The 26,056-nt window shown below is 31.8% G+C and overlaps 7 protein-coding genes across 7 annotated transcripts in view; 6 read left to right on the forward strand and 1 right to left on the reverse strand.

Annotated features, from left to right (window-relative positions):
• The window catches only part of TRIADDRAFT_61038 (uncharacterized protein), a gene marked incomplete at both ends in the record, with an annotated part of 6,951 nt that extends 4,909 nt beyond the window's left edge, over positions 1-2,042 (forward strand). The window contains 3 exons of the mRNA XM_002116928.1: positions 776-1,072; positions 1,180-1,494; positions 1,735-2,042. Coding sequence (XP_002116964.1) covers positions 776-1,072; positions 1,180-1,494; positions 1,735-2,042 — 920 coding nt within the window. The remainder of the gene's footprint in view (positions 1-775; positions 1,073-1,179; positions 1,495-1,734) is intronic.
• A 1,747-nt stretch (positions 2,043-3,789) lies between these two features.
• Positions 3,790-4,095, forward strand: TRIADDRAFT_31669 (uncharacterized protein; the record flags this gene model as incomplete). The annotated part of the gene is made up of 1 exon (XM_002116929.1): positions 3,790-4,095. A coding segment is annotated over one exon (306 nt), but the record flags the coding sequence as incomplete, so codon positions are not given.
• Positions 4,096-4,949: 854 nt separating this feature from the next.
• Positions 4,950-5,267, forward strand: TRIADDRAFT_31696 (uncharacterized protein; the record flags this gene model as incomplete). The annotated part of the gene is made up of 1 exon (XM_002116930.1): positions 4,950-5,267. A coding segment is annotated over one exon (318 nt), but the record flags the coding sequence as incomplete, so codon positions are not given.
• A 6,597-nt stretch (positions 5,268-11,864) lies between these two features.
• TRIADDRAFT_61040 (uncharacterized protein) lies at positions 11,865-13,417 on the forward strand (the record flags this gene model as incomplete). Its single annotated transcript, XM_002116931.1, has 6 exons — positions 11,865-11,950; positions 12,058-12,184; positions 12,364-12,423; positions 12,568-12,626; positions 13,125-13,200; positions 13,373-13,417. 6 exons carry the CDS (start codon positions 11,865-11,867, stop codon positions 13,415-13,417), a joined length of 453 nt encoding a protein of 150 aa, XP_002116967.1.
• A 5,158-nt stretch (positions 13,418-18,575) lies between these two features.
• TRIADDRAFT_31810 (uncharacterized protein) lies at positions 18,576-20,577 on the forward strand (the record flags this gene model as incomplete). Its single annotated transcript, XM_002116932.1, has 2 exons — positions 18,576-20,252; positions 20,440-20,577. 2 exons carry the CDS (start codon positions 18,576-18,578, stop codon positions 20,575-20,577), a joined length of 1,815 nt encoding a protein of 604 aa, XP_002116968.1.
• A 2,604-nt stretch (positions 20,578-23,181) lies between these two features.
• Positions 23,182-23,499, reverse strand: TRIADDRAFT_8120 (uncharacterized protein; the record flags this gene model as incomplete). The annotated part of the gene is made up of 1 exon (XM_002116992.1): positions 23,182-23,499. A coding segment is annotated over one exon (318 nt), but the record flags the coding sequence as incomplete, so codon positions are not given.
• A 163-nt stretch (positions 23,500-23,662) lies between these two features.
• TRIADDRAFT_61042 (uncharacterized protein) lies at positions 23,663-24,106 on the forward strand (the record flags this gene model as incomplete). Its single annotated transcript, XM_002116933.1, has 1 exon — positions 23,663-24,106. One exon carries the CDS (start codon positions 23,663-23,665, stop codon positions 24,104-24,106), a length of 444 nt encoding a protein of 147 aa, XP_002116969.1.
• Between the last annotated feature and the right edge of the window lie 1,950 nt (positions 24,107-26,056).

Below are 26,056 nucleotides of genomic sequence, written 5' to 3' on the forward strand. Positions count from 1 at the left end.
GGAGAGCCGTTAGAAAATTATGATAACATAACGAATATTGATTATTCAACTGTGAATAGTCTTTTATATCTACCAACTTCGGAGTTAAGCAGTGCAGATAATTACCAATGTCGGTATTCAAACTCTAAAGGAATAGCCATTAGTAATAAAGCCAACCTTTATGTTTACGGTATATATATATTTATGCTAAAATATTGGCATAGAATTGATTTTAAGACATGTAGTTAGCAATATTCTATTTATTTTCATGATAATATGCATGCCTTAAATTAATTTCATTTACCGCATACTTTATCCGCAGAAATATTTTCAACAGCGTCCCTTAAGACTGCTGTAGGAGGAAACATAACTCTATCTTGCTATGCTATTGGTTCGCCATTACCGACAATTACTTGGATGAAATCCGGTGAAATATTGTTGGAGTTTAATGATACAGAGTTGCTTGTTCGTTGAAAATGTAACATTGGAAGACAGTGGAGATTATCGTTGTACATTATCAAACCATATAGGCATGATATCAAGTAAAATTTCCAATATAATTGTTTATGGTAAGTCTTTTATTATTAATTAAAAATGTCAAGGTTTAATCTCTTAAACCTCAATGACAATGTACTGGAAACTTTGATTCATTTAAGATTCATCCAAGGATGAGTGATTAAGCTCTAATGAATTAATAGTTGAAGTAGATAATAAACAATTAATAGTTCTTACCGTAATTATTTAATACCGCTTGTTAATAGCCTAAACTGAAAGTCTTTTTTGGAAATTTCTATAGCGTACCCCATAATTGAAAATCTTACTGAGAGTGTTATGGTACCAAGAGGAAAAGTAATCGACTTACAGTGCCAAGGTTCTAGTTTGACGAAACCAGTGATGATATCATGGCTCAAAAACAATCTAATTTTAAGCCCTAACCAGTATATCATAACGCAGATAAATATTACCGAAAATACAGTAGCGAGCCAATTAATGATAAATCCAGCAACCTATAATCATTCGGATATTTATCGATGTCGAGTTTATAACCCACATGCGGCCGTTCTATCATCGAATATCGCAATTGTAATTCAAGGTATGGTACAGCAATGTGCCTAGTAGCGATAATAATTTATGTCCCCAAAAAGTTGGCCTAGATTTAGTTCTTTCTCAATCATTTGTATATATTTGTCATTCTCGCAGATCCGCCAAATCCAGTTCGTAATCTATCGATTAGCAACATAACAGCAGACAGCATTTCAGTCTCATGGCTTCCACCTAAACATGATGGCTACTCGCCTATCATGAATTATACCGTCGAACTATTAAATGATCAGTCTTTACTGGTCATTAAGAATTGCTCATCTAGCCTGATTCCTACTCAGTGTCTTACTTTGACTACATCAGCAACTTTTCAAGGTCTTAAACCATTTACCGTGTATTACTTAAGAACATGGGCTAATAACGTGATAGGAAACAGTACAGCAAGCACACTTCAAGTTAAAACTGATGAGGCTGGTAAGATTACTAAATTTACTATGATAATTTTCAATATGCCGCTGTGCATTAAAAATTTCTTGGCAAACTGTTACGTAGAAAAATAGTGATTAATTAAAAGTTCTAAATCAGAAATTTAAAAGTGTACATAAAAATATAATCAGATCTAAGATATATTGTATGCTAGTATTATCGTTATGCGAATATTGCCTAATTAGTTCTCAATTTACGTTACAGCCCCATCTCTTCCGATTCGCGCAGGTATAGCGTTAGGCTATAACTCGTCTAGTATTCAAATTAATTGGAAACCACCTGTAATAACCAATGGTATTTTGGGCTATCGAGTCTATCAATGGCGATCAAATCAAACTATCAAAACATTAAAGAACTCTGTTTTAGTTTATGATGGCAGAAGCTTTCAAGCTAGTGCGACCAACTTAGAAGCAGATCATCTCTACTACTATCAAATAATTCCTTATAACATAAAGTATGGCTACTTGGGTATAGCGAGTGAATTCATGAATGGAACAAGCCACGAGGATGGTAAATATATCGTAGTTACCGAATGAGTTTTATTATAAATATCTGCTCGATGGTAACTGACTAAATTGGGAAATTAATTGAGCGATACTACATAATAATATTAAGTGCCCTAAAATGCAGTGGTTCAAGTTACGGATATTACAAGGAAAAGATTACTTTGTATGTCCGTGCAATTATCTTCCAAAAAGTAATTAATATTTTAATCTTATAGAATCTTTAGTGAAAAGCAACAAAATTTAGGTCTTAGTCATATAAATGAAAGCGTTATAGCATTTAGTTGTTTATTTAACAATTTTTTTAGTTTTTGGTGCTATACTTATCTCTGTCAGGAGAGTATCAGTAGAATCCTCAGTTAGTTAAATCTTGTCGATTTGTAAGTCAGAAATTGTAAAGAAATACTAGGGAAAAATCCTTCAAGATGTTTGATGTAACGATTCTGTCTGGGAATGTATTATTATTACTATTTATTAATGGCACTATACAACCAAAGGATTACTACATAGTATCATTAAATAAATTTTAGTAAATGAAAATGTTTCATACAACATTGGGGATACCAGTATATTTTGTGAATTTATACAGTATATACACGATCACTATCCTATATACACGTATGACAAGTTTGCTTATAGCAATTGAAATTTATGATAAAGTACATTTATTATACCTAATTTAAATCAAATATCATCATTGAAATTTACTATACTTCACAATCCAAGGATTATTATATAGTATCATTAATCGAAATTTAGTAAACGAAAATTATTCAATATGGGGAATATTGGTAAGCATTATAAATTTAGACACCGTAAACGCGATCGGAATTCAAACTATTAATTGTTTGCTTATTATAATTGCAACATAGAGTAAAGTGTATTTCTTAATTATGCCAAATTAGATATCGCAGGAATTGCTGATGATAAATCAACAAATTTATTTTGGATAGCCTATAATAATATTTTACTGCTAACAGTTTCCTCTCTTGATTATGATTATATAGCACCAACAGCATACCCACGTAATATAACTCTAATCAATTCATCATCAACTTCACTTTCTCTTCTTTGGCATACCATTCCTTTATCTGACCATAATGGTGTCATTATTCAATATCGAATTCGTTATAATGCTACTCAGTGGAACCATTATGGAGAAGTTTATATCAGCGGAACAGCCAATATGACAACACTAACCAATTTAATGGCTTATACAACTTATAAAATTATAATGAGTGCTGCCACTTTCGTCGGATACGGACCCGAAAGTCCGATAATATCAATGACTACGAATCAATCGGGTTAGATAACCTCTTTTTAATGGTATTTTTATGATCGTAGGGGTGCTTTATGATATTATTAGTTTAGATTACTTTACCAGTAACTTATCAATCAGATAAATACTAGAATTAAAAACAGTTATATAATACTATAAAAGTCTAGTCTTTAAGTTAGTACATTGTACTTACTGCATATACTTCACTAAATGGACTGCTTGCTAAAAAAACGGCGTAATATTTTATGTTGATTAGGCATTGCAGTAATTCGTAAAATAAAAAAAGTTTATGCCTAGTCAATCCTATACTACCATTTAAACTAAATATCTTTTTATATCGTCTCAATAATTACCATTTAAATTGCATATAGTATTTCTTTTTTGTTACAATAACTAAGCATCTAAATTATTTTACCTGTAAAATTATAAGGTTATATCCGCCTTCTCATACTTTAAAAAATAACTTTGATTTAATATACTCATATACTGTCGTTTTCGTCATCAGTACCAAGTTTCTATCCTTTGGAAGTAAATGCTACGGCTATATCAGCTACTGCAATAAATGTGACGTGGAAGCCGCCACCCATGCTACATAGAAATGGAATTATAACCAGATATAGTGTACAGTACAATTCTAGTCTTGGCAATAGTGGAGGAATTATTTTCCTGAACGGGTCTTTAATGGCCGCAACTTTGAGAAATCTGCTTCCTTTTACTAATTATTCAATCACCTTGAAGGCCGCTACTATAATTGGGTTTGGACCTCAAAGTCCTAATATTACAGTAAATACGTGGGAAGCAGGTTAGCATGTAATTTGATTTTATATTTTCAAATCTGTTGTTATATAGATCAAATGTATTATTTATTCTACTTTATCGATTTAACATCATGTTAGTACCTCAATCTTATCATCGAAATATTAGCGGCAAACCATTATCTGCTAAAGCTCTCTAATTAGCTAGCTGCCACTTTCTTTAACCGATCGAAATGGCATTATAATAAGTTATAGAATACATTATAATTCAACTAGAGACAGTCATCACGGATCCCTTCTAGTTACGGCTCCAGCATTATTAACAATTATCAAAAATATGAAGCCATATACACAGTACTTCTCAACAGTAGAAGCAGTGACTAGCGTTGGATTTAGTCCCAGGTGTCCAACTTTAGTATTAACAAAAAGTCAAGCAGGTTGCTTTATGACTTATACATTATAAAAGCCTTTGCAATGAATATTCACCTCATTTGATGTACAAATGGCTTTAGTTATACAGTATATCTCAGATAACCATATACCTTTTACTGATTCATGCTTAAATCTTATTGAACGATTGTACGCTCATTTATACTTCCAAAACTCTCTCTATGCTTCATATTTTAATTATATTGATTCATCATCGTGCATTATTGATTATAATTATGGCACGCAAAAATCTCAGTAAATTGTTCTAAATCTACTTTTCGACTTTAAATGTTGCCGCAAATATCAACTTAAAGCTAAGACTATAATTTCCGCTGATTTTAATTAGCGATATTTATCATACTCAAATTTCTTCAGTTCGAGTTACTAGTAGTAGGATCGTTGGAGTCATAGTAGATCTAAATCTTGCATGAAAATTGCTCACTTTAATTTGATTTTAATTTACTTGATTTATCAGCACCTACGTCATATCCTCAAAATCTTACCTTGTTGGCAGCATCCTCTTCCACCATTTACGTCAATTGGCAACCACTGGCCTTTTCTGATCGCAATGGTTATATAATTAATTATAGTCTAAGATATAATTCAATAAAGTTGAACTCCAGCGATACAATTTTTGTCAATGGCAGTATGAATTCAACAGCCTTAACCAATTTATCCCCATTCACTACCTATAATATCGTCATTCGAGCTGCAACTGTCATTGGATATGGTCCTCCCAGTCCAAGTAAAGCAGCTACGACTCATCAAGCAGGTTTGAAGGAGGCATTGACTTAATAGAAATACTTTACGCGTGCTTTTACTTCCATTTAGAGACTTAATATTAGTAAATTGACGAAAATTTATAGTTCATGTCATTGCAACTAAATTTATCTAATGTTACAGTACCTAGCTCCTATCCAACAAAGAGTAATGTCGTAGCAACATCAGCTACAAGTCTGGTCGTTTCTTGGCAAGCTCTTTCAGAGAGAGATTGGAACGGTGTAATAACTTCCTTTACCGTAACCTATTGGCATACTTCTGACATGTGGGATTATCATGGCTCTATTCAGGTTAATACAGCAACAAAAAATACGTTAATAAAATCGTTATCACCATATACTGTGTATAATGTTACTATCAAAGCTGCTACAAAAGTCGGCTATGGGCCTGAAAGCCCTATAATCTCTGCAAAAACTCATCAAGCAGGTAATGAAAGTGTACAAAGCTATTTCGAATCATTTACATCTAGCATATCCTTGTTGCCGCAGTATTTATGGAGTTAAAACTTACTTATCATATTTAGCGCCTACTACAAGTCCTCAAATACGAATTTTATTCCGTGTATCGAATAACAGTGTTCAGATCCAATGGCAGGTTGCAATTAATATGAATACCGACCATCTCTGACTAAACTCACCTACTCATGTATGCCATTCTAATTAGTTTTATGCTTTTTAAAATTTGTATTACTAGGTTATCCAAGAAAGGAATAGAAATGGAGTTATATTGGGATATTATTTATTCCTGAATAACATGAAATTTAATATTATCGAAAATCGTACACTTTATTTAAATGAAACAACTTTCGACGGTGGCTTGAGAAACTGTACAGCGCGTAATTTGAAATATTTCTCTCGGTATCAAATTTCGTTGCAAGCATTTACGGTTGCTGGCGTTGGCCCTACTAGTAAAGGATATACCATAGATACATTAGAATCAGGTAAGACTCATTTCACTTAAAAATAATGCTTAAGTAATTTAACTCCGCTGAAAAGGTATGCTTATTGATATATACTTAATCTCTAAACTATTTGTTAACAATTTGAACAGTGCCTACTGCTCCTCCTCAGGTAGTTAATATAGCACCCACTATACTCGGAGTTACTACAGCCAACGTTTCATGGACTATGCCACCAGTCATCCATCATAATGGTATAATTAGAGGTTACTATCTGAAATATTTTCGAATTAAATTTCCAATTAATCAGACCGTGATCAAGATTGGAAACAATACTCAGCATACACTTCTGAATCTTCAACCGAAGCAAAATTACTCTATACAAATTGCTGCCTCAACCTCGGTTGGAATTGGACCGTATACCAGAGCTCTTATTTACCAAACTCGTGAAGCAGGTATCTATCTTCTATTCAATTTACTAGCTAACTAAACTATTTATGTTTTCTCATCTATCTGCAATTTTTTTAGTGGGGCCTGTTGTTACTCTATCACCTCAAAGCGTTACTGTAGTAGCCGGTAATGATGTCAATTTAGAATGCAGAGCAACGAGCGATCCCTACCCAACTGTGCAATGGAAAAAAGATGGTTTACCAGCTAGTTCAGTATACACAGTTATCTCCAATTTAGGATATAGCAGATTAAGAATTAAGTACAGCAATACTGGAGATAGTGGTTCCTATCAATGTCAGTTTACCAACGTTAAGGGCTCAGTGTTATCTTCCATTGCTAAAGTATTAGTCGAAGGTGAGAATTAATTTTCTGCTGAAATAAAGATTTGCACAATTTTGATTTTAGATAATCGATTTGACAATATCCCACCCCTAGATAAAAACACTACTGGATTTTGTTTGGGCGAGGTATTAAATAATATGCGATGGGCAAAGACTGGTGCCGGTCAAATTGCAACAGCAGCCTGTCCAATAAGTATACAAGGTGATTCTAGAAACAATTTTCTCCAAATTTTCTGTAGATGTTGTAGCTATTATCGCTAATTATCATCAATAAGAGCAATGCTGAACTTAAAATACATATTTAATTTGAAATTGCGACATCAGATAAACGTTTACATATTCATATAAATGGTTTAAATACATTGGTTTATTATCCTAGGAAATGCAACGCGCTTATGCAAGCTTGGCAGTAACGGAATATCATCTTGGGAACCAGTAGATACGACTGGATGTAAGACTCCCTTCGTCTCCGCTATAGTCAGTTTGGTAAATTTATTCGTCTATTATAAGTTCTAATTTCATTTATTTCATTCAGCATGATTGAAATTTTCTAAAATAACTGAAAAAATTTCTGGATAATAGGAGGATATATTAGACAAACAGGGCAAAAATGCTACAAGTCAAGTCATGACTGAATTGGATGTGGTAACTGCAAATAGAACTTTATTTGGAGGAGATATTGTAGCTACGATATCAGCACTTGAAAAAATTAACCGAGTTTCACAAATAGTAGATAAACCGTTATTAGAGGTTAGCGTTCTTTGATGTTGATTGTTGAGAAGCCATTTCTCTCATCTCAAAAATTAGACGTGCGCATGTGAACTATTTGATAAGCAGAAGATTGCATTTTTACTAAAAATTTATATTATTATTAAAGAGCAAGTGATGTTGTTAAAAATGTCATTGTAAGAAAGTTTCTGCCGTATCGTACTTTGACTCATCCTCTAACTTTTCACAACTACTGTTTTCTGGTTTTACTGCACCACAGAAATTTATTAAGATTCAAAGTAATTTATTCAATGTCCGAAATAAAGAAGGTTGGAAATTTGCAAAGAAAGTGAGTAAAAGATTTCTTATACGCTTTCGTGAGTGAACAGAGATTCTGTTACTTAATCCGATAAATGCATAATTGTTAATAGCCATGAATTTTATCGCTATCTTTTATTATTTTCAGTAACATTTAATACAATTTAACTGGTATTTAATAGTTTTGCGGAGATTCAAATGGCAAAAAGTTGTCTATAATGGATAATTTAGAAGACTATGCCAGTAAATTTGATACTGCCGCTGGCAAATCCAATATCTCTTCCTTGATCGGTGATATAGGTATAATTAAATTGTGGTCATATCAGCTTAAAATTTCATTTAAACCTGCATTAGAGCAAATAACGCCTTATTATTAAAATTTCTCACGTGTAACTCTTAAGAATTAAAATGTGGGGTAACTAAAAGTGTTACTGCATGTATAAATGTTAAATGTTGGAGGACGGTCGGTAATGGATAGGTCATACTTCAATTATGGAAGATTCACGAGTAAATTGATTGATTCATTTAAATTTTTTAGGCGTGTTTATTTACAACATTAGTAGCTCCTTTGAAATTCATGCTAACATTTCGTTTTCGGATGAATCAAATTTGGCCACTGGTATTGAATTAGTCATACCAGGATTAGCTGTCCAAAAGCATCAATGTAATAGCAAAAATTTTAATTATACTCGTATAATGAGTTAGAATGTGTTATCAGTGCAAGTAGTAGATTGTATTAACTTTTTTCACGAGATGGCTTTTAAATTTCAGTTACCAAATTGGTCATCGTCGTCTATCAAACTTTGAAAGATCTCATGCCGGCAACACTTTCGACGGATAGGTAATAAAACGCAACTACATAAGAATTAACATAGATACACTAATTTCCTTTGACTGGTGTGATAGATATTGTGAGGACTTTTATGTACAATAATAAAACATTCACGACTCATCAATGACAGCCACTTTTATTTAAATTTTAATATATTTTGATTGGTAATTTATTAACGTAGCAGCAATAGCTCAGATAAAGCCGTCAGAGTCGTCAATTCTCATGTGTTCTCTGCATCATTGTATCCGAAAATATCGCAAAGCTTGTCCTTTCCAATTCGAATGACATTTATAAATGGAAATGTAAGACTATCATTAACAAATTTATACCTTCTTTAATTCGCTTTACCGCTATAAATTGTACATCTTGCAAAATAGTATAAAAAGTATGTGCGATATGCCTTATTCGGTATTTTTAATGTATTTAGAAGATAAATAGCTGCTTAATATTTATATCTCAGATATGAATTATTAGTAGTTTCGTATAAATTGATTGCAAATATTTTAGAAATGCTTATGTTGACCTTCGTTACATGAATTTTAAAATACTTTATTTGTTGTAATTCTATTTTGTTATTGCCAAATTTGTCATTTTGAAATTTTATTACTTTATGTAACGTATAAAGGAAGCCCGTTTTAAATATTAAATTCCATTTACCTTTAAAATATAGCCAATTGAAGCTGGAAATACTTCAATTCAACGCTCATGTTCATTTTGGCAACCAAAATCAAGGTAGTATACTAGATTCATAAGCTTCAGCGACGATATAATAGAAATAAAATTGTGATAATATTGACTTTGTCAGTGATTTATGATAGCAAACTTCGATCTTCTTAATGCTAAAAGTATTGGTGATATGTGTGAGTTACTACTCTTACAATATCTCGTAATGGAAATAGTTATATTACTTATTATTTAACAAGAGCTACCTATCATTATTTGGGACATTTAGTATTCGTGCATATTTATAATAACGTAGTTAGTATCCACATTCATAGCTTGCTTGTCCTAAAATAATTGATGTGAAATTACCTTCATAGCCAATGCGGTTGGTCCCCATCAGGTTGCTGGATGGGTTCGGAATCGAATTCGACGCATACCGTTTGCTATTGCAACCATACAACTACTTTTGCCAGCCTATACCATGATGTACAGGTAGTTCTTCAAGCAGTAAAGAATACGATTTTAAATAAATATTGAAATTTCAATTTTGCATAAAATTAATTAATTAAAAAGGTATTACTTAAGAAACTTTCTTTTAAAATGATGATTAATTTAACATAATTAATACTTAATGAAAATGTAGGTAGTAAATTAAGTACTTGAATTTTTTAAATATACAAGTATTTAGATATATAAATTCTCTTGCCTGATCAAATTACTAGATTTCGAAGTTCCAATTTGAAGTTATTACCTACGTTGGATGTGGTATTTCGTGTTTACTTCTAACTATTACAGCTGTCATATATCTTATTTTCTGGAGGTATGATCCGTAAATTCTTGCAAGATAAATCTTTTGTTAATAGATTAAATTCAATCCTAAACGAGTCATAAGAATGGAAGCTACTTAAAAATTATTATTTTCCTAACTTAAAACTTTATATTATCCTATTTGTGAAAGATGGATGAAAGTAATATAGCACTGCATTTAAACGTTGTATATCATTAGCGCTAACAGATTAATAAATTTTTTTAGATCAACCGTTACATCTAGATCGTTTCAGTGGTATATAAATATTGATTCTTCTATACTTACTTGCTAGCTACTGCTATTTAATGCATTATGTACTTAACTTTAATTGCTCAATTATATTAATTATAGGAAAAATAGGAAAACGCTTACATTTATAAATCTCAATATCTTTGTCTGGCTTTTGCTTGCTAATATAATTACCATTATTGGCCTACCGCATACTCAGCCAGCGGTAAATGAATCAGTGCGAGAAAGTTTCTGATATTAAAATATCGAAAATATTATTATAGACATCATGCCTGATGTACGATGAAATTAATAGCCATAAAATTCAATAATGATTACCAAATAATATTCTTTTTAGCAACTGTGCGCCGGAATTGCAACACTCCTTCATTTTACCATACTGGCAGCTTTTGCTTGGATGATGTGCCAGGCCATCCATCTAGTAATGCAATCAACTCGTAGATTAACGAAAAAGATGTACAAGCTGTACAGTTGCATTGGCTATAGTAAGTGTACTAGATCGAAATTGTACTTATTTTTGATACAGATATTTACAGTGCCATAACGCACAGTAGCTTAAAATTTTCATATTGCAATAGAGAATGATATAGATTGACCAATGAAATTTATAACCTGTTTTTTCTCACTAATAAACGCGTTCTTGTTCCCTAACTAGTTTTGCCATTAGTGGCAGCCGTTGCAACTGCTGTGGTGACAATTGTTCTGACGGGGATTAAGAATTATCTTACAGATAATGTGTAAGAATGTAAAATGTATAGCTCCTGATTGTTGTTCAATTATAATTTATCTTTTAAGTAGCAGTAATTGCATATAATGCTTGAAATTCAATCATTACTATTTAGCTCATTTCACTATCGTATTTATATTGTTAAAAATGCCTAGGTGTTGGTTAAGAAGTAAACCGCTCATAATTTCTGGATTTATTGGCTTGACTCTGTCTATGACGCTCGTAAGAAATATTCTATTCTTTCAGTTATAGTATTTGATAAAAACCTCCTTTAATTTTTCTGTTTAGCTAAGTAACTGCCATACTTTAAAAACCATTTTTGAAAATAATAGCTGTGTATCAGAGGCTATAATCTAATATAAGCAAACATTTTTAAGTCATCCATTTTAATTGCTTATACAATATTATTACTTAAAAGTTCAATTAGTGATGTTATCAAAATAAACAAAAGATCTAGTACTAAACGTACTGGAAATTTTTGATATAAAAATAGCCAATTGTAAGTCCATAGGTTGGACGTACTGATTTATCCATTCTAAGACTGGATGTCCTTTGAATTTTTGTAAAACTTAAGAAATTATTTTTTTTCTATGACCAAATATCAAATAGATAACTATAATGGCAATTATACTTGCCAGTAAGAATTTTACAAATGCGAAAAGTGAAAATCTAGAGAAGGGACAGGAAGAGTTTTCTATTTATAAGTCAGTATCGCGAGTGCTTGCTGTTTTATAGTTTATACTAAGATTCAATGAATTATTAAGATTAACTAGTATCCTAATATATTCGCTTCATTTATTTGGGTTCATAGGCATTATCTGATCAGGGCCTTTTTTCTGCTCTTATTGATAGCTGTTGGTTGGACTTTATTTGTTTTGTTCATCATATATAATCATATCATATTGCAATATGCCTTCGCAATTCTTAGTTTTCTACAGGTATTGGATTAATTTGGAACTTTTCTTTTTCTTTATTGATTTCTTTAACTAATTTAAAGCTGACTATTATTATGAATGCCATACATAGATATTTAGACTTTCGGAGTTGTAAATATGTAGACAATTTAATTCACGTACTAGATTACTTCACAATATATTAACAATATTTTATCAATTAGGGACTGTATGTATTTGTATTTTATGGCATTCAAAAGATAATTCTGAAAAATGATGATTGGGTAAATGCAGCACTTAAACGTAGCAAATAGTTTTATTTCTTAAATTGAAATTTACTAAAACTACGACAATAATAAAGTATTGAAATACTACGTACTAAAATTATGCTGAGCATGAATTAATTTTTATTAAAATTCATCAAATAGGAGAAATCATCAGTAAAGACAATGGATACAGGTCGCGGTGATTCTTTTACATCCAGAAGGTATTGCGATTTATTCTGACTCATTAAAATAAATTGGAGTTATTTTCATACGGTGCAAGGCTTTCGCTTCAGCTATTCCTTAAAATGTGATAACTATTCATCGTACGAATGGTTACATTATTTTAGTAGTAGTAATAAACAATAACATTATTCTATAGTCTGTACAAAGCATTTATTACTGTTTGATGTTGTAATCACGTTAGCTTAGCTTGTATTCTTACTGGCGAAGTTCATGTATTCGATAAATGTCTACAGTTTTAAGAGGATCATTCAGCTAACTAAATAATTTTAAACTTAGCTGTGCGGTACTCTTATGACTTATATTACAGTACTTGATAGTAGTTACCTAAATAAGGATTAGCCCATTAAAAGATGGAATAACCTATTAAAGTGCTTCTAAATTAGTTTAGGATATACTTCATAGCGGCATAAATATTTCCTTTCTAAGCTACTTTATAATGCAGTTAATAATTACTACTCGAATACCTTTATGATTAGAAAAACTGGGCCACCAGAGCCAGATTCTATTAATGTTTACGAAGATACTGATGTAAATAACGTTGCTTACGAGGAAGTAATGGCAAGTAGAAACATTAGACACATTCATGATGTAATTTATTCATTATAAATTCGCTCACTACCTAAATTTTCCTATTTTACAAATGGAGTGTAAATATATGCACTGTATGTTTACAATTAATTTATACGCACTTTATCATAACCATGATTTTTTACCACTGATACAGATTGAAACTCCACCATCAAGTATGGAAGATTCGGTCCGGTTTTAATATTTTGTTTCACCTGAAATCGTATGATAGCAAAATTGACGGAGAAAGTGTTTGTCTTTATTAAAATTTTTTGCTACTCCTTCTCTCATAAATGTTATAAATCAAACTAAATTTTTTAAATAGAATTTTTCTTATCGTAAACTAAAAATTTCATTCATACATTCTAATAACAATTATTATTATAGCGCTGTATAAATTCGATATCATTTGTTCGCACCTACAATTTTCCTAAAACAGTATGTCTTAATATGTAAACGTAAATATTTTTACCCGACGTATTTTTCTGTAGTTAATCTGTATTTCTAAAATAGCAATATTAAGCTTCCATTACTCTATCACCATTTACTAGTATGCTTTTACCTGCTTACTCTGGTTATTTTTACTAATAGCTATTCTTGGGGGGGGAATATTTCTGCCATAGCATTATTAAATGGTTGTAGTAACGTAACCATTAGCTTTTGATGGTATCATGATTACTTATAATACTGAAATGGGCTTCTTAATAATTACGTCCCGTAGTGGCATCGATCTTAGTGACACAGTTTATAATATTATTAGCAATCCTCGCTCTAATCGTGATGTATTTCAATTCCAAGTGTTTAGCTTTATGAAATTTTAAGTCTGAACATAATTATGAGTAGTTTTAAAATATACACTTATGCTCTTATGTATGTGCATCGATACTTTTATGGAATAAAAATTTTTAATATCCAGGGTAATGATTAAGATTCATAATTTTGTTATCGAAATAATGGTTCTTATTAGGCATTCATCAGACATGAAAATTTCTAAATTTTTAGGTAAAAGTTTTTCAAGTAATTTTGTATTTCTGAGACATTTTAGGAAACTTTTACGTTATTTAATTCTTTGTTTTGTTGATGACTGAACTATTAATCCTCAAATTTATATAAATAATGAGTATGATTGCTAATCATTTCAGAACAATTCTCAGGCATAAGGCATCTTTTTATTCGAACATAAACTTTAGATAAAGAATTCTTATTACGCTGTCGTATTCGATATTAAGTACTGAAATATAAGTAGGCATAAATAGCTACAGTACCCTATGCCCTCACTTCTTCAATAGAATGGTTAATTTATTTTACTAATTCCGTTAATCTATCATTATAATCAGGTTCAACATTTCTAAGGTAATGCCATGACTTGAACTATATCGCGTGAATATAGTAATCTGTATTTATATTTATCACATTCATTGCACAACTAATTTCGCACATTTTAAGACGCATGAAAATTGATTATAATAATAAAGGAATTTGTGATCGTTAGTTGGAATTGATCCAGGTTTAAATGTCATATGAACATGAAAAACTAATTACCATACTTTGCGACTAGTCGTTTATTGCTATTATTTCTATCTCATCTGCGTAGACTTAGTTCAGTACCGTTTTTAGCACAGGTCTTTAGTTACGTTTAACGCTATTTCAGTTTAAATTATATTGTAAATTCTAAATACTTAAAAGTGGAAATTTAATTTGATCTTAACTATATGCATGATGAATATGTTGTGTGCAACTTTTTAGTACTTATTAATATAATCCCATGGCTTTAATTTAATTACTTGTAGTTGGCGTTAATTCCATTACCTATGTAGTCGTATTGCTTTTCGTACGAATTTGTACGGTATTAGTTGCTAGGATATCGCAAATTTAAGAAGGTTTAGTTTTAATTCTAACTATGTAAATAAATACAATCCCTCTAAAGTTTCTTAGAACTTTTATCATATCTATATAGCATAACAAAATCTATTCTGTCTAGTTTACTCAACATGTAAATCACAGAGTAAATTTTATAGTAGCAGATTTTTTAAATAGTTTCCTTTCGGTTTGAAATGCTATGTAATAGGATAATAAACTCTGGTAGACTAGTAAATTTCTTTACAACAACAACAGATCTTACAAATCAAGGACTATGAACTAATTCTATAGATACAACGTAATTAATGAAAGAATAAGTAGCCTAACACGTTGAAAAATAAGATTGCGAACATAATCATTTACACTTATTCAATTTAGAATGCAACCGACATTTTGTAATTAGACTTACCTTCACGTAAACGCAACACAGATATTATTAGCTTTTTTAAGCTTAAAAGTATAGTGAATTTCTCACATTGGCTTAGAAGATAATTGTATTTCAAACCTAAACGTGTAATAAGTTATTTTAATTGTGATACTGTCTTCTAATTTACTTACATGTAACATGAAACAGTTTTTGTTCTCATATCTCTCTGATGTACCATGGACTGCTAAAATAAAATCTATGTACTTTTAGAATTGATGTAAATCTTATAATAGAAGCGAATCTACGCTAGTTTTACTCAGAATTGAGACTGCTCATATGCTGTTACCAACTTATTAGGTAATGAAAAATTCTAATCTTGCTTATTGCATTCTCATTCCATGTAAAAACTGTATTGCTGACTATTTTTAATATAATATCTTTTCAGAATTTATTGTTTAAATGCTAATAAAATAGAATATTTTTATAGGGTGCCTTAACGCTATCATAAGTTTTAAGTGTTAAGAAAATTAAGTACTCGCATGAAAGTGTGACTTAATCAGGTTTCACTAAGTTTATGTTAGATATGTATTCCATGGATATTACCTAATGGAAAAAATTACCACGCTGTAAATACAACTGATTTAAGGTGCTGATGCTATAGATTTTTAAAACGAAAGAAAGATTTCTATATAGCACAGTATTTAATTAAAGATGTCTATAGCTGAGGAAAGTATTGGAAAGATCGTGAATATAAAAATTTTAGGATTTTTATTTTGGATAACGGCATGATGGAAATGGATGATGATGACCGTTAACTTGCATATTCCAACATATTACCGAAATTGCACTTATTTTTTTAATAGCCATTGTAATTCATGCGGTGTGTTTATTCATGAAGAAAAAATCAAACGTAATATCGTGCACATTAACATAAAACATCGCCATAATTAATTGTTGGTATGATGTAATAGTCTTGTTTCTATAGGGAATGGTTCGCTATCTGCTGCCACTGGGTTTGCTGGATTAGCACAACAGAAATTTAAGCTAATATTGTACTTGTACAGTAGCCCTGACCATTTTGCAAAAATTACTTAAATTGACGGATATAGGCGTTATAATTAAAAGAACTTTATTGTTTTATATGGATAGTCTAAGTCAAAATAAAACACGAAAATATACAGATGTGGATATTACTAAATTATCCTACGGTTCTTTTGTTGCGATCTTTATTTTAGAAATATTGCCGAAATGACATTACCGTTACTCATGCTGACAAATCTCTTACTTGAATAATTATAATTTTACCTACACGGATCATGTCGCTCCACAAATTGGTTATTCTTGTCACCAATGTCCAGTAGGCTATATAGTTGATGGCTCAAATGTTATGATTATGATGAATATGAAAATAGTACGCATTAATGTAGACAATCATGTTTTCATAAAGACGGCAGTTATACGTTTAGCTGTTTACTTGGATATCAACCCGATAGGCATTATTTTTGGGGTAGATCTTTTCAAATCATCAGTGCTGGATCTATCAACGGAAATAAGGTAGGTAATCCCACTAATTTTGCCTTCTGCGATCAAACCACAAGATACCTCAAAATTGATGCAAAAAATGACGGAAGATATGGTTCTAACCGCTTCATTGAGTTGAGATCTGTTAAAATTGTTTCACAATTAATAATAATTAGAAAAACAAGTTGGTACCTTGCTTTTCTGTAATTTTCAAATCAAAAAACCGAAGAAATTAATCATTTTACAATTGAATGCAGTTATGAGGAAACTATATCAATGGCATTATCGGATATCATAATGAGAACTTATTTGACGAAAACAAGAGCCCTTTATTGTAATAAAGCGCTTTTTTTTACTCAAGTGTAGAGTAATTCTTGTGTATAAGCTGGCTCAGATAGTATAACTCTAACCCTAGACCATCCCATTTTATCCAAAACTGTTTTAATACTTGCGATCAAATGTCCTAATGAGTTTCCAAATACTTGTCGATCCGTAACATACTTGAAATATTCAAAAAGAACTTTAGGGTCCATTTGATCGCAGTATTGAAACAATTGTTGATAGAATGGGATGGCCTACCTAAGCCTAATCTAATCCTAAGGCTGTAAGTAATTGAAACCTTGATTGCTCCAAATCATATTGGCCTAGCATACTGTGGCATAAAAGCGCCAGAGGTTGAACTACCGTATCGTGCCGACTGTTGGTAAAAGCCAGATTCGCTCTAACTTCGTTGTCATGTTCTTGATTTTCTCGTAATGTACACAATTGACTCTAATTACCGATAGATGATTCGTTTACGAAAGACATGCTCATTTCCCCAATTTAGTTATTGGTGAAATTAATCCAATATAAAGCTCAAAGTTTTACCAAGAACGATAGCTATCAATTGATTCATTGATTCATGTGCAGTAGTCGTCCATGACAACAGCATTAGACCGTACGGCACAATAATGCTTGTTGTCAGTTCAAAGTCCAACTTTGTTGACAGATTTGCCATCACATGCTCCATCTACTTTTCTCTACTGATTTAAAGTATTATAGTGGATAGCATACTATCGTCTTATTGTATCTGAAAGAGGTCCAAAAATGCTATAGGCTCTGCTCCTTACTCCATGTTGTCTTCTACCCGATCGACTACTATCATGGCTAATAAAGCGAACATACGTAGGCAAGGGTGGCCGGCTAGCGTATGCGCACAACAATTACTGTACAGGACTTACGATGAAAATTATTGACGTAGTCTAATTAACGGTTCAGAGGTCATCGAGAAAGCCAAGCGGTCAAGCGATTAGCGTGTTCTTTCATCGTTCTACTTCTACTTGAGAGAGAAACGATATTGCTATCCTATTTCTTGTGGTAAATCTTGTTGAAATCTATTGCTAAGTAGTAAAAATTGGTTCAGGGAAAATCGTTAGGTTAACTGATCTAGAGGAGAGCTTTTACTTTGTATGTTTACAGTTGGAAATTGATTCGCATTTCGTCTTGATTACTACAGTACAGACAGAATCGATCGTTAATCACAACAGTCATGTCTCAACTTCGATTTATTCTGAATTCAACACCAAGAATTGGACGCTACTGTTATCATAACATTAAAATTCATCATCATGCTATGACAATCAATCGTGTACGTCTTCTATCAGACCAGCCACCATCAAGCCGTGATAGAGATGATTCATTTGCTTTAGGGCTGTATCGTGGCAAGGTCAAAACACAACAGCTATTCCCTTACCCTGATGCATTAGATGATGAATCCAAAGATACAGTCAAACTAATGATTGATCCCTTTGAGAAATATTTTCGTGAAATTCACGACCCTTCACAATGTGATCTAGATGAAAAACTACCTGATAAATCGCTGCAAGCACTCAAAGAACTTGGTGGTTTCGGTATACAGGCACCTCAAGAATATGGGGGGATGCAATTAAAGAATACACAATATGCACGATTAGCTGAAATTGTAGGATCCTTTGATTTATCCATTGCCGTATTTATGGCCGGCCATCAAGCCATCGGTTATAAAGGGATCGTACTCTTCGGTAACGAGCAACAAAAACAAAAGTATTTACCAAGTTTAACGACTGGCGAGAAAATTGCTGCATTTTGTTTAACCGAACCTTCAGCTGGATCGGATGCCAATTCTATTCGTAGCACGGCTGTTCTTGATGAGGATGGCAAGCATTATATATTAAATGGGAACAAAATATGGATTAGCAATGGTGGTATAGCCGACGTGATGACTGTATTCGCTCAGGTTCCTTTCAAGAAGGACGATTCCGATAAACAATCTCAAGCTGTAACAGCTTTTATAGTCGAGAGAGATTTCGGCGGTGTTACTAGCGGTCTTCCCGAGAAAAAGATGGGAATAAGATCATCCAATACGGCTGCAGTCTATTTCGATAATGTAAAAATACCAGTAGAGAACGTGATAGGTAAAGTCGGTGAGGGTTTTAAAGTAGCTATGAATATACTCAATGAAGGTCGATTTGCTATGGGAGCCGCCATGTCTGGTGTAATTCGAATGCTAGTGACTAAAACTATTGAACATGCTAAAAATCGGGTTCAATTTGGCCAGCATTTAATCGAATATCAATCGATACAAGAAAAAATTGCTCAAATGGGTCTTACTCATTATGCTGTCGAATCGGTCGCCTATGCTGTTAGCAATAATATGGATAGAGGCATTAAAGAATTCCAGGTGGAAGCTGCTATAAGTAAAGTATTAAGTTCTGAATCAGCTTGGAATGTATGCGACGAATGCATACAAATATTAGCCGGTATGGGATTTATGAGAGAAAATCAAGTAGAGCGTTTCATGAGAGACGTACGAATTTATCGTATATTTGAAGGTGCCAACGATACATTGCGCCTATTTATTGCCTTAAATGGTATTCAGTATGCTGGAAAGAATATGAAAGAACTACAGAAAGCGTTACAACAGCCAATCTCCAATTTGGGTACATTATGGAACCAAGGTGTTAAACGATCGAAACGTCTTATAGGTATTGCTGACAGTCAAGAGCTACTCGAAGTAACTGCACCTGAACTTAGCGATTGTGCTAAGATGATTACACAACGCGTTGAAGAATTTGGTGCTACGATAGAAAGGATACTACTTAAACATGGTCGTAATATCATCGATCAGCAGTTTATATTAAACCGCATAGCCAACGCTACAATTGACATTTACTCAATGGCTGCAGTTTTATCTAGAGCAAGTACAGCAATCAGTAGTAATTTACCGACCGCAGATCATGAAAGAGTATTAGCGTCTACATTTATTGACGAGGTTTGCTTATTATATTATACACTGTTAATTGTTGAATTGTTGCTAGTCGTTACTTCATGTCTACATTTATTGACGAGGTTTGCTTATTACATTATATACTGTTAATTATTGAATTTTTGCTAGTCGTTACTTCATGGAAGCAAATATAAAATCGAGCTTGAATTATGAAATATTTTTATTATATTAGGGTTGTCAAAGAGTTGAACATAATCTAGCAGAGGTACTCAGGAAACGAAATTTGGAGCGCTTTTCCGCTTACTCAAGTATAACCAATGAAATTAGTGAAAATGAAGGAGTGGCAACAACTCGGCCTTTAAGATTCTAGGATTGGTATGATTAAATAGCATTTGTATAGATAGATTTTATTGCATTACGCGACATTACCATATTGTAGGCGTATGAAAAGATTTTAAATTGAACCTAAGAGCTCTCTACAAGACATTGGTATAGTTACTACATAGTGACTAATATAGTATCAAATCCAATTAGTTTAATCAGTTTACCTATTATTATTATTGTATTCGGGATATGAGCGCATTTAAAATAAATTACATAACCGAATTTCTTGTCATCGTAATGTTTAAAGTTATCTTATGATATATCAATATTGCTATTTATTGAGTTTATAACCTAGAACATTTATATTTACTTGGATTTACAATTGTGCACCGTTGCATTGAGATAGTATCATTAAAACTTGAAACCATTTCATATTATTGTACGTGAATAAAATGAATAAAATATTATTATTTCGATGATGTAATAATACTTTTCATTGATATGATATTGTATATATATACACACGTTCATATATGAAGTTCATATATATACACCAATCTCTTTAAATTGAATAGAAACAATAATTTTTATATTGTTAATTTCCTAGTAGTTCATTTTTGAGCATTGAATTAAAGCTTGAAGTATAAGGTCATTCACAAAGAATCAAGGATTAAAATTGAATATTTTATCTAGAGTATGCTTGTCATCAACTTATGGTGGGACCGCGCAGCGTATCGGTTACGTTCCCTTAAGTTCTACTATTGTACATTTAACAGTAATTTATCCTTAAGTAGTAAACCGTTTATTCGCTACATTTGAGAGACGGTTTCAGAGTAGGGATAAGAGACGTATTTTTGACAAGCTCTTCGATCTAATTACTAGATGTGTGTAACGAGTGCAATTGAATATACGTTTATCATTTCCACACACAATATTGTTCAGCCTATCCGACTATGAAAATAAGCAATTAGACTATCAAATAAGAGGGGCTGCAGTATGTCAGTACCAACTGACTAGCGTACAGAATCAATTAACAAAGTTGTTTTTCACACTAATCTATGTTGATTAAACTAGTTTTATTGAGATTATACAATTTTACGTACATTTTAATTATTGCCTGTGTACTGGCGAACCTTGTAAAAAGTATAAAAGAGCTTAATAATTTATTAGCTAAAGATTAGATAGATGATGCTATAGTAGAAGCTCATTATTTTACTAAAGTTTTATCTTTACCGTAGCTTTTTACACCTTTGTGTTGTTTCATGATTTTATCTATGATACTATCATGATTCAAGGTGCAGTGTTACTAAAGTATATTCAAATACAGTATTTTTCCTACTGTGGTTTTTGTGATCTGTTACATTTGATAGTTCAATTTTTGGATCGATTTTACAAAATTGATCCAAAATACATGATATAATATATGAAGGCAATGCATAGCTCTTAACGTGGATTATCTATATCTGTGATTCAGTTTTACAGACCTAAGGAAAAGTTACTGCGACTTATTAATTAATCTAGAAAATAACTTAAATTTCAATCGTTCATTGTTGGTCAGCATATAAGATAGGTTAATAAATTACGTTAAACAAAATTCTTCAATATTTATCAGTACATGAGTCAGGTCAATATTCGCTAAGATCATTTAGCTAATTACAGTATTAAAATAATAAAACAAGCATTTGTAATTACTGAGGAGTTACAGCTTATTGATTAATTAATGACCAAGTATCCAAACTATCAATTTATTTATCCTTCAAAAACGCCAATAAAGACTTGCATGTTTATTAGTATAAGATACACAAGAACTACTTTAAAATACTTTATTCAAGATATATTCCTATTATCCGAAAACGATTATCTAATTACTAATTTGCTATCAAATGTTGTTAGATTTGCATATGGATTACATTAATTCATCTATAGTAAAACAAATCTTCAACATTTTTTGTCATTAGATTACAATTATTTCGCGTATGGATAACACAGTACCTCGGTAAGGTCCTTGGATCATCTGAGCTAATCCAGATTGTCCTAGTCATTTATCTAATACAATTTATTTTATTTGTGGAGGTCTGCTCGATTCATGTACGCCTTCTATTCAATCTAAAACTTTATAGGATGGTTATTCGAAAATTTTACAAAAATTAAAAAATTTCTTTTGATCATGCGTCGCTTCTTTTAATCATAATGAGATCTATCGAGATTATATTCAAGTAGATACATCTTTACATCCGAATGAGATAAATGGAAATCAGAAGAATGCTTTAGATGACATTTGCGCAAAGTCTTGGATGTTAGAAAGCAAGTAATAAGTAAAAATTGTCATATATTGTCTAAAGGTATAATTGAATAATAAATAAATCAATTATACATATGAATTTTATTATATTTGACCCTTTCAATTTATTGTACAATTAGGAATCATATTATTTGACATTCCCTAGGATAGGGGAGATAATTTTTTTTTCTACAGACTATACTGAATTATACATGAAATTGACGTTGGCATTTCGGCTCGCAGGTATAAATCGCGAAGAAAAAATCTTAAATTAATTGCAGAATATCTTATAGTATTGGTATCGGCTGTTAATTGTTTTTCCGGAGGATGAATAAATTCATAATGTGGATACTTTGTAATTAATCGATCAATAAGCCATGGTTCATCAGTAACTACAAATATTCGTCTTTTAATAATGATTTTGCGCTTAGATAAACCATTAAAATATGCATTCACTTTAATCATATATCGATCAATATCGAATATTTCGTTCTCCGTTTTTTTATCAGAACGCCTAATATGTAGACCAACAATAGGTGATTGAAATTTGAATTCTTTTCGAGATTGATCTATCAATTGTTTTAAGTCACTACTAGGTTGTATTATGTATTGGGCTAGAACACCTATCCACCAAGCTACAGGATCACATTTATATTGAACAACATCGTAAAATAGTTTTCTCGGCATACCATATCGGCAAATTGCAGGTGCTTTACCAAAATTTTGATATAGCAACCCAACTCTTTGCAATCTTATAATCTGAGGAATCTTATCAGAATTATTTTTAGCCAAGTTGTTGTCATAAATACGACTTGTCCATTTGACAGCCTTTTTGGCATTAGTTGTCACAATGTCATCTAACGTCGGTAGACTTGCATACGAATTACATGAAGTTATTTATAGTCAATCTCGAGGTCGACATTTTGCATCGCTTGATTTAGATTATCATGTTTTCGGATTTACTGCTAGCGGTGAAGGTCCATGGATTATGCAAGCCAAGAAAGATTGCGCTAGCAATGGGTCTGGTACTATTGATTTACTCAAGGGAGATTTGTTAGATTCGTGTGTATCCATAAAGGAAAAGAAAAACATAGTCTATGGTTATTCTAAACGTTTAAAAAAGTTCGGACACTTCCATCAATCATGTCTTTATTACCTTGCAGATAATCAAGACTATCCAGATTATAGCAAATCAGACGGATGGTATCAACAGCATATACCTGATATGAAAAGAATATCTACATTAGGGAATATTTGCATGAAATCGTCGATAACTGACATTGGTGTAATATAAATTTACTCTATAAAAAGTATCCCATAAGTGAGGTACTACGTTTGTTAAAATGAGAATTTTTTATAGTCATTTAATAGTTACTTACTGTTCAAGGGGCTATTCCAGTTTTAAACTAGATGTGCATTAATTTCTTTATTTTATAATTATAATTGACATCATTTGAAAATGCATTAGCGTTGTATATTGTAAACCAGACTTTTATATTTCAGGTTAGAATTCATGATAATCAGTACCATAATTTTTTGTTAAGATACTGTGAGTTTGTAATTCAAGCGATGTACTCGCATTTAGTCAATCGAATAAATATGTGCTAATTTTGATCATTAATTACAGTAGAACATAAAAGTTACTTTATAATTCCATATAGCATGAACCCAAACGTTTAATCTGGGTTCTAACTTAAGATTGTTTTTCTGTCTTAGTATTCAATGTAGAAATCTAGAATTTTCAACTGAAATATGATTAAATTAATTCAGTAATTTCGGAAATCTAGGGTATAATCTATTTACATCATGTGTGTTTGATTGCTAGTTTAATTTTGAGCAGTTTAGAATGATAATTGGATATTCTAATATCACCAAAAGCTCTGCATGGCATGTAAAAGGTGGCGTAGTTCGATAGTTTAGTACAGTTGAAAATAGATAAGACAAAAAGCCTAGGATAATTGTGAGTTATCTCTTTAATTAATATTGTAGTTTTTGGAGTAAGTAGTCCGGCACATATTTTGTTACTCCTTAAAGAATTTTGCTAAGATTGCTATTAAAGTATAATAGAATGATAGTTGCCCCCTTATTTACTTCGTTTGGACTTCAGTCGTTGGTATTTTAACTTAGTTTTTTGTCCAACATTACTTATAAATCGCATGGAGACCGACTGATTGAATATATAAGTATTTAGTAAATTCAAATCAAGATGAATCGTCAAAGTTAGCAAAAATTATGGTAGTATGTTCGTATGTAAGTATTTGTCAGCTGTTATTTTACAGTAGTAACTTCAATAATACGAGTGATAATTTGGTGGGGGTCAGTATTCAGTAATATATTTGATATTGAACCTACTTGTTACGGTTTAAGATATTATGTGATAATGTTATTGAAGAAGAAATACACGGTTACGATTAGATAATCATAAATATTATGATCTGTTAATATTGTGAGATTCAATCGTTAATGGACTTCCATTAACGAATGTGTAGAAGTAAGGTACTTAATATGCCAATGACATGTAATAACCAAAATGGCGGTTGTCACACTTGTAGGGAATCTGTTAGATCTTAAATTGTTAATTGGCGCTATAATATTATTAGCGCATAATAATATCAATTATCACATATTTGTTCGATAGTAATTAATAGGATTACAAAGTTATAGAAAAGACTAAGTTATGCATAAGAATAATTAATAGGTGGAAAAGGTGTAGATTTGATACAAGTATATAAGAGGTTGTAATTTACCTCGCTAGGGAGGAGGAAAATACGGAGACCTAATAAAGTTAGTTTAGTAAATTTATCCAAACGCTTCTAGTCCGCCTTTACTGTTGACTGAGGTCCTTCGCTGAAGTGGAGCGAGTAGTGACGCCTGGTGGCAGTTTTACGGTAGGACAGAGGAGAGTAGGATAAGTGTGGAACTGGAATCCGATTGTTGCAAACGACGTTGTGACACTACTATAAAATTTATATCACCTGATGCTCCACGTACTGTACAGTAGTTGGGAAAAAGTTGGTAAAGAATACCTATATAGAATGCTCCACATTATAGTTAGAGACTGTCCACATAGAATGATTGGTAAAGAATATTCCTGAAAGTTTATAAAACAAATTAGGCAATACCACATAACTTTAACCCCAAATTTGCTCACTTAATTAAGGCAAACGATCAATCTAAATGATTAGACAATATAACACAAATTAAACCACGAAATTTGTAGCTCAATTGATCAAATCCTATCAGA

The sequence above is a fragment of the Trichoplax adhaerens genome, genomic scaffold (assembly GCF_000150275.1).
Source record: "Trichoplax adhaerens TRIADscaffold_19 genomic scaffold, whole genome shotgun sequence".
Lineage (NCBI taxonomy): Eukaryota > Metazoa > Placozoa > Uniplacotomia > Trichoplacea > Trichoplacidae > Trichoplax > Trichoplax adhaerens.